This window comes from Alosa sapidissima, chromosome 23, assembly GCF_018492685.1.
Source record: "Alosa sapidissima isolate fAloSap1 chromosome 23, fAloSap1.pri, whole genome shotgun sequence".
Classification (NCBI taxonomy): Eukaryota; Metazoa; Chordata; class Actinopteri; order Clupeiformes; family Clupeidae; genus Alosa; species Alosa sapidissima.
In genome coordinates, this window is record NC_055979.1 from 4,817,792 (window position 1) to 4,827,583 (window position 9,792).

The window sequence follows — 9,792 nt, forward strand, 5'->3', positions numbered from 1 at the left end:
AGAGTATAAACAGTTTAAAATATGTCAGTGGGTAGTAATAAGGCGGAAGACGCTCCGCTGTGTATCTGATTATGAACAGCGGATGACTAACCCCGATCACCCTGCCCCATGGATTGTTTAATTAAAGGAGATTAGATGATATACCCAACGCGTGGACAGTTCTTAGGTAACAGTATCCCGTAACTCGTTGTGCATGCTGTTCTGTTTATTTGACCATGCCTGTAGGCCTAGCTAACTCGATAGAATCGTCCTAATGTATTATTGTAAAAGACATTTGCAATTTGAACCCAACAAATCGTGCTAAGTTGTCAGGTTATTTTACAGCTTCTCTCTTCTAAGTGCCGAGGCCCTGAGCTGGTGACCTACTTGTTTGAGTTGAGGATGAAAGGGAAGGATATGACACATTAGGTCCCCACAACATAAGGCAGGGGAGAGAGAGAGAAGGGGAGCAAACGCAACGCCTGATTTGTTGTCTATGCCTTCGAGAACCAAGACCAGTGTGGTACCAGGAACATAACCTACGATTTGAGGGACTATTTGATAAGGGTCACGATCATAACCATTTACAGAGCAATTAATCATTCCCTGAGCGCAGCCATTTGTCCAACATGGACCGACATGGATCCTGCTTGCCAACTCGTCTCAAGTAGCCAACTTTCCAAAGTCATCTTGCATGTAACACAGGGCCTTCAGTAGCTGACTATAGTCACAACTTTTTCGAATCTGGGCAAGTCATTGAGGCACGATTGACTGTTTACCCAGGCGCTAGCCTAACAGCTGAGGAGATAATTTGCTAGCCGGTGACCAGTCATAGCTGGACTGATTGACTCCCCATGAGGATCTCTGGCACCGGGTGGCATTGAGTGAACGAGCGGAGGAAAAGCTTCACATTATTTTCCCACGAGTTTACAAGAGCTTCCCTGTTCCATGCCAGAACAACCATTGCCTTTTGCGCGCTCCCTTGTCAGCGAGACGTGCCTGGTACAGAGACTGGGGCGCGCGGTAGACGCAAACAACTGGGGCTGAATGGAAAGGGAGTAGGTAGGGAAACTGATGTCGAGTGGATAGCAGCGGAGTGACAACTTTCTCGGTTTGCGATATGGATCGAGGTAGACTGTTTACACGGGCTCAAGCGTTTTATATCATACAGTAAAAGGTAAGAAAACAATGTTACTTTGCTCATCATAGCTGTGAGTCACATACATAGTTCACACACAGTTAAACTAGTAACGTTAACAACTGAGCACGCCGCGTCGCGTCGCTCAGTATCCTACATTAAAGATATTCGTAATTCTTATGTCTTGGCCGAATCGCTGATTATACAGTTCCATCTTTAAAAACTGCAAAATACTGAATATTATTTATATCCCAGTATAGGTTATTTTCAGTTTGTTGCAATCTGACGTTCTGTTTTATCTGTAGGTTATCACAATGAACAATCATTACAGTCCCAAGTTTGAGTAAGGACGACGCACGGAAAGCAGTCGAACTTCCCTACTCAACTCCGCGTCTTTTTGAGATACAACTTTAATCACTTTTGCACGGTTTCATCAACGCGACATTATTTTATTCCATTACCATCCCTGTGAAAATGATCAAGGGTGACAGCAAAGGCGAGCGATCGCTGAGGAGCGCCTCCCCTCATAGAAACGCGTACAAGACGGATTTTCACACCATCAAGTGCTCTTTTGATGGAGCCAAGTCCCAAGCCAACAGGGCCGGTGACCCCATGCCAGAGGCGAGGGGCAGGCCGACGGGCACCCGAGGAAGCAAAATTAAAAACAACATTTTTCTTCAGATGGACGGCCAGCACCACGACGCCGGGGCAGCCCTAACTAAACCCGATTTGTCAAAGCACCTGTCCCACGCAAGAAGACCGCTCAGTAGCAGCTCTCACAAGGGCAGCGTGAGCAGCATTACAAGTCAAGAGTCTGCCGCCTCGGATAAAGCCTCTGTGAACGAGGAGGCGGACATTGACAAAGCAACACTGGCAGTAAAGTTCTCTGTCACCCGCAAGCTTTTTGAGACTGGTCTGAAAGAGCCGGGGTCCACAGAGAGACCTGCCATCCCGGCTAAAGTCACCGCCCGCTTGTCTGTGGACAGTAATGCTTCTGAGGAGGGGAAGACAGTGGGGAGACCGACAAGCCCCAGTCAGAAGCCATCAACCACTAGAGCCTGGGAGGATGAAGGAAGGCAAAGAGAGGAGAGGGAGAGAGAGAAGGGGAAGAGTGAAAGTGACACACCCACCCTCAAGTCCAGCGGGGCCACAAACGCTGGACCCATGTCAAGGCGACTGGAGAGCTTCATGTTGGACAGTGACAGTGACGACTCCAACCACCAGGCTGACATCTCTGCTAACGGCCACCACCAGCTGGCCTCTGTCAGCAGCTGCTATTCGGTGAAAATCAGATCTGTGAGCGCCGACTCACCTAGCGCTCAAGACCCCTCTCAGCAGCATCCCCCCGCCGTCAATGGGAACGGCAAAACAGACAACTATACAAGTTTTCAGTCCACCCCTCCCACCAAACCAACCAGTTTGGAGGTGACCCACACATCAGAGTCATCAGGCAGAGATCCGTCAAGGTCACCTGCTGCAGATCTCGCAGATGTGGGTAGGCATTTGTTGGGGAGGGAGTCCTCCCAAGCTGGGGCACTGAGGGACACAGAGGCCCCTGCAGACCTGCCGGCAGGGAGTGTTGTGCGGGCAGAGCTGGTGGTGCTCCAGAACGAGTCATCGGAGAGCGAGGGGAATGAGGAAGAGCACCTGGAGGATGATGTGTTTGAGGAGGCAGGCCCACGCAAGGTCCCCTTGAATCATCTCCCAGAAGAGGGTATGACTGACAGTAAAAACGTCCAATCGGGAAAGCAGGTGATGCATTCAGGAAGAGGCCCCAGGCTCAGAGAAACGCAGCAGAGGGAGGAGACTGAGGATCTCCAGGAGAGCAGTGTGGAGGATTATAGTAAAACCCAGGAGCAAAACATGCAAAAAGAGGAGGAGGAAAAAGAGGAGGAGGATGAACAGAAGGAGAAAAAGAAAGTAGGGGTTGTTGACAAGAAGGGTGGAGTAGATGGAGAAGTACGGGACGGCGAGGCCATGAAGAAGGATGTGTTGAGACGAGAAGAGATGGACGAGAGGAAGGGGGACCTCGGAGAGAGAGTTTTGGATGGACTCGGCGAGGGACAGGAGGACAGGACGGGCGAGGATGAGGAAGATGACGCCGCGGCCGAGGAAGAGCGACACGGGGAGGAACGCAAGGTGAACGGGTGCGCCGAGATCTGCGGGATCGAGAACGCCGCCTTTGTGGATGACCGGGAGAGAGATCTGGAGAGCCACAGAGAGGAAGATGAGGAAGAGGAGGAGGAGGAGGAGGATGGTGATAAAGGTGGTCAGGTGCCAGAGTCATACGAGGAGCTGCCTGGACTCTCAGATGAGGAGGACCCAACTCTACAGAGGAAGATCAAGTTCTCCACAGCACCAATCAAGGTAATGTTTGGTTAATTTAACTTTTATGAGGCAGTAGTAGGCCATACTGCATTTCATAGGCAGGCTTAATGGAATAGCCATCTTAATTTGATCCATGCCCTTTACAAGAGTGTAGAAGCTTCTGTGTCAGTGTAACATGGAACTGTCCACTCATTTCTGGTTAGTAACACTTGTTTATGGGAAGCAGTAGGCTATGTACCTGACAAGACCTCACATGCTTCTAAAGGTATTTGCCCCTTGAACACCTGTGATGCAACAGCAAGCAATGAGCACATTCTGATTACTCCTTTGTGTGTGTGTGTGTGTGTGTGTGTGTGTGTGTGTGTGCGCGCACGCTTGCCTGAGCTTGAATTCTACAGAAGTATAATTTTCTCTTGTGTAACTCTTGTCAGTGATTCTTTACGGTAAAAAACTAGCCCTTAAGATAAATAATTTTGTCTCATTCAAGTTACCCTCACATAGTAGCCAGCTGTTCTGTCCAGTACTTACCTGCATTAAGCTCCCAATTCTTACTGGATGATACTTAAGTAATGTCGTTTTTTTTATATCTTTTTTGTACATTATAGCATGAACCTCTTTTGAAATACTTTACTGGTGACTAGTACTGAGTCATGTCCATGCCCATACTAAGGTGTGTCTAGAGTCTAGACTATTCTTATTACTTAACTGACTTATCTAGTCCCAAGTATCTTCTCGTATGTAGTGTCTGAAAGATCAGTGGCCCATCTGAACCTGGTTCAAGTGATCACTTACAGCAGTTCCCAAACATTTTCCCCCGTGTACCACCACCTACACCCTGACTCGGCTCACGTACCCCCCGCCATCTGACACATAAAAACGTAACACATTCTATTGACGCATTCCAGGCATCATGTTTAATTGCTGCCCTACATGATAACAAAACAAAATCAAAATGTGCAACTGGTCTATGAGCTCTCACACTAAAAACAGTGTGGAGAACATTATGAAACACAACACAAAGAACAAAGAGAGCATAGGCTTAAGATAAAAAAAAAATAATTTTTAACACCTTTCCGCCATTTTCATCTCGCGTACCCCCTAATGCAGTGTTTCTCAAACTTTTTTTCTGGGGACCCACTTTTTAAAAATGACAGACTATTGCGACCCAACTCGTGACTGTGGTAGTTAACAAACTAGATCAGTGATTCTCAAACTTTTTCTTTCATTCCCCACTTTGATCAAGGGGGCATTCTCGAGCCCCACCTGTCCCTCATCGCTCTAAGAAAGTGGTAGGTCAAGCTTAAAATTGTCAAATTTATTGAAATAATGACAAGTTCTAAATATATCCTCTTCAACAGAGTTAAAATCAGCTGGTGCTGCAGATATAATAATAAATAAATACATAACACACATATTTCTGTTTTCCAGCAACATATTAGGAAGCATAGGCCATTTTACAGTATTGTACAATATATTCAATGAAATACCAACATGCTGCATTAAATGGATCCATAATCCAGTCATACTGAGCACTGCTGGTTGGGAAATATTTTTGAAATAAACTTTGCAGGGATGTGATGTAGGCCTACTGTTTAATACATGGGATCACAAGAGTGGCTCCCAATCAGGCGTTCCAGCGATTTCGCTCAGAAATCTCAAAGGCATAATACTGTCGCGATCGAGGCGCCTTTCCCATACTCAAGTTTTTTTGGTGAATGCCATGGGCGGATTATGAACTTTTGGGCCCCTGGGCCCAGATGTATTAAGGTCCCCCCACTAATTGTCGTATATGTGGGAGGGGGGGTTTGGGGGTCCTCCCCCAGAAAATTTTTAATTTGTTTGATGTGATTTCCTGTATTCTGGTGCATTTTGGGGATTGCCAATACTAAACTCAATCAGATTCATAGCCTACATCCTGATTTGTTGATATTGAGGCAATGATTCCATGCAAAGGCTTGGGCTTCAGGGCCCCCTGACCCCTTGGGCCCCTGGGCCTGGGCCCGGTAGGCCCGTGCAGTAATCCATCCCTGGTGAATGCAGTAATCTTATTTGCTAGGTGAGGTAGGTGCTTGTCTTTGCCTTGTAGCTGGACATTTAACTCAAATGTATCGCTAAGATATATCAAATATATCGCTAAGATAGGCCAGCTTCGTCAAGAAATGTTCATTAGTGAACGTGCTTGCAGATTCAAACATGCGCTCTTCCTCCAAGAAGAGGCGACTCAGAGCTCAAACACGCGCGACAGCACTTTACCTTGGGAAAGCTACCTTGCCTCGCTGTGAAACAGTACAGCCTTTTGGTCAGCTACCATCTCGCCGCAAAGTGCGGAGAATAGACACGCTTTTAAGGGCCGGGTTTTGATGAAATTCACCACTCTCACAACAACGTTCAAAATCTCATGTAGGTCGGGACTAACTAAGCTGCCTTGACACGAGCGCTTCCCTGTGAATAACACCGTGCATCCATTGCGCATCGGGTGCTACCTGGGCCCAGGCTACAGATAAAAAAATAAATAAAAAAACTCCTGTTTTTCACATCAGTTTGCGTCCCACCTGGCATGTCTCCGCGACCCAGGAGTGGGTCGTGACCCACAGTTTGAGAAACGCTGCCCTAGTGGAAGCTCACAGTTTGGGAATCCCTGACTTAGTCATGAGTTCCCTGATGCAGCCCTGGTCACACTGATGTGTGCTGTATGTGATGTGGAGTCTGTGTGATGGCACATTGGGGCACATTGGTAGACATGCCAGACACAGCAGGTGCCTAAGCAGCTCACATGAGGCCTACGGAGCCGTCCTGCTCATTTGATTGCATACAGACAGTTACTCCTTTTCCCTAGTCTCTTTCTCCCCCTCTTTTCTCTTACTCTCTTACACACACACACACACTTCCTGGGCTTAGGATTGGTTGGCATCAAACAGGAAGTGCATTGTCCTGCCGATCACATGACCTGCTCCAAGACCCCCAGAAAGAGGGGCGTGTGAAAGGGAGAAATCCTGGGGAAAGAAAAGCCCCACTGTGTGTGTGTGTGTGTGTGTGCACGCGCATGAAAAGGGAGTGTCTGAGAACTGACTTTGTCCTTATCAACCTCCAAAGGGAACTAAGAAAGATGTGCAAAGAAAACAAAGCCTTCAAGTCCTGCAACAAGTGCACCTGTTTCCCCTAGTACGATCTGATGTTAAACTTTCACAATACTCACAATTATTGGAAATATCTAGTGTGCCTGAGTAGTGTGTGAGTAAATATCTAGTGTGTGCGTGTGCCTGAGTTAAGTGTAGCTGTTCTCTGCTACACGATACTGCTCTTTGTCTTCATGTTTGCACAACAAGGTCATGTAATTTCATGATGGACTCAAGGGATATGAAGGGATGAACTATTGTCCCCAGGATAGCCCTTAGTAATCTCTTGCAGAATTCAGACCACACAAACACACACTCACACACACACACACACACATGGGGGTGTCTTGTCTGCTCTTATATATCACTATACCTAAACATAAACACAGAGAGAGAGACACACACATATAGACCTTCCTATGCACTATGCTGTATCTGAATCGGTCTGTGTGTGTGTGTGTGTGGTTTAGACACAAGCAGAATTTGCTTTGCTCCATGCACTTGTGAACCTTGAAAGGGCATGTTTTCACAGGGTTAATCTACACATGTGTTTTTGTAAGCGCATGCCCCCACCCCACCCCACTGGTTCCCACTGTAGTGATTTGAGATATAAAAGCACAATGCTGTCTTATCATTCCTCCTCAGCAGCATCTGCTTGTCTGTCTGGAGGCCTGATGGCCGCATCCCTCCTTCAGGAATCTGTCCGTTTCCTCGTTTATATTCCGACGGCAGCGTTGTTTTTCTTTCAGCCAGCCATGCTGAGTGTGGCCACATCCTGGTTGTATTTTTAAACAGAGCGCCGGGGTCTTAACACATGGGGTTGGGGTTGGGGGGCTGTGACAGGATCCTGATGCCGCTCACTTCCTGCCTTCATTAGTCCTCTAAAATGATGTCAGTTGCACCTCATGGGGCCACTGTCTGTGAGCCACGTGGAGCCACTCCCCTTCCTCTCTGGGGAGTTTTCAACAACATTTTTTCTGAAAGCTTATCCTGTTAGGATGGAGATCCACCTGTTTGCCATTTGGCTAGTGTTGCTTTTTAAAGTTATAATCCCCTTAGTGATGCCACCCTCTAATCATACACATTCTAATGAATCTAGCACATGGTCAGCCATATAATGAACCATTATGTTCTTGGGAATTAGATGTAATGTGTTTTGTAACGTATGCAGGAAGCTGACCGGAAGACATTACTGAAGCCTTTCTGGTACCATTCATCTCATGCTGATTATCAAAACATGGGATTGACTAATTTAGAAGAAACAGATCAACACCAGAGCAATGCATCAGCACAGCTGTCCAGTATGTCCTCCCGAGGAGAGGACACTCACTGTTGCCTGTAAACAAGAGTCTAGTACTTTCCATCTGAGAAATGCCCTTGGCCAGCTATCCGAGTCCACAATAAGTGTAAATTCAGATTAAGGGCATTGCTCCCTTTCATTTCGGGTCCTTACACAGTTTACAATTTGATACATATCACCAACGTTATTTGAGATTTGGTTTTAATTATTTGATTCCGTAATTGTGCTCAGTTTGGTTTGTCACATTGGTTTTTATACAACTGGATCAGTTTATAGTGACCTGGTTAGGCTGAGGTAAATTTAGACTTTTCTGTATGAATAGAGGTTGCTCATTTGTGTGTCTGTGTGTGTGTGTGTGTGTGTGTGTGTGTGTGTGTGTAAGGGAGAGAGAGAGAGAGGATGGATGGCTAGTTTGAGCCGTGCGGTGGAGAAAAGGGCATTGTTTGGCACCTCAGCTCCGCTCCATGACAACATGCAGGACTTGACAAAAGCAGAGAGCGGGAGTAGGAGAGGGAAGGGAGAAACTGGAGCTTGCGGAGACTGAGAGAACAAGAGCAGAGAGATGGAGGAAAAGAAGTCCTTTGAAAAAGAGACGGATATGAAGACAGAGAGAAGGATATGGATGGAAAAGTGAGAGGCAAAGTGAATTAAAAGAGGGAGCACAAAATGGATGGAAAAAGTAAAATGAGAAAGAGTGGGTGTACAACCTTTTTTAGAGAGAGAGAGAGAGAGAGAGAGAGAGAGAGAGAGAGCAAAAAACCCCACAAGAGATAGTTGGGGGAGGGGGTCCCATTTCGGCTGGGCCGTGATCCCAGATGTCTCTGACTCTGTTCTTCTAAAACCTCCTGTGTTTTTCTGAAGTGAAGTCACTGCTGTACACCAGCCAACTTCACAGTGCATCTTACTACTCACCTAGACCTCACAACAGAGCCTGTTGCTCTTCACCTGAGCTAAAAGAACACCTGGCCCAGGTCAACCTCCCACACACATGTCTTCAACAGCAGGGGGATCCTTAAATGGGGCCCTATAAGAGAGAGTGAGAGTGCTTTAGGAGAGCACAAAAAGAGAGACAAAGGCACCGAGTTCTCCGACTGATTCCTAAAATAAAATCTCGTCTCCAGCGTGGTTTCAGACGCTCAGGGAAGAGAAAAAAAAAAGAGTCTGACCTGATTTCCACACAATGCCAATCGGGGGCCTGGTTTTGCGAGAGGGTTGCGGAGTCTAAGCGCTCATCCGAGAGCAGCGCTGGAGCCCCCTCAGTCACACACACACACAACTAGCTCATTTGGAGGGAGAGGGAGAGGGCCCACTCTAATCCACACACAGTACAGGGGGCACACATACCTGTAAGCACACATGAGCCCTCACTCAGATATGCTTAATAACGGCCTGCTTAGTGGACACATGGCCGAAATGAAGTGTGTGTGTGTGTTGGGGGGGGGTAAACAGAAGAGTATCACAGAGAGAATGTTTGTTGTCAACCAATCCCGGAGACAAACAAAAATGCAAAGCCTAATGTTCCATCCATACCCAGATCCAAACAGGCTTCTTTCGACTAACACTAACCCCAGGCATGTTCAGTCAACCACAGAACAATGGTTGTGTGTTATGTGCATAGCTATGTGTATTGGTTGTGTGATTGTGTTCATAGTTATGAGTGTTGTGTGTGTGTGTGTGTGTGTGTGTGTGTGTGTGTGTGTGTGTGTGTATGGTGTTCATTGTGTACAGGCAAGTTTGTGTCCGCTTTGCGAGAGTTGTGTGTGTTGTCCAGGGCTTGTGTGTGTTGTGTGCAGGGTTGTGTGTTGGTGTTCCTCACTGTGTGTGTGTGTGTGTGTTGTATTCAGGGTTGTGTGTGTTGTACTGGGTTGTGTGTTGTGTGCATGTGTGTGTGTGTGTGTGTGTGTATGTGTATGTTGTCCAGGACTGAGTGT

General features: G+C 47.0%; 1 protein-coding gene across 4 annotated transcripts in view; it reads left to right on the forward strand.

The window, feature by feature from the left end:
- ppp1r9alb (protein phosphatase 1 regulatory subunit 9A-like B) overlaps positions 1-9,792 on the forward strand; it is a 28,789-nt gene continuing 18,997 nt past the window's right edge. For 2 of the 4 annotated variants that reach the window (XM_042080320.1, XM_042080321.1), the window contains exons 1-2: positions 6-1,156; positions 1,423-3,484. In XM_042080320.1, the coding sequence (XP_041936254.1) occupies positions 1,592-3,484 (1,893 nt within the window). In that variant the 5' untranslated portion in view covers positions 6-1,156; positions 1,423-1,591. Of the gene's footprint in view, positions 1,157-1,422; positions 3,485-9,792 lie in introns of all 4 variants that reach the window. The other 2 variants (XR_006026743.1, XM_042080322.1) reach the window with 2 other exon arrangements.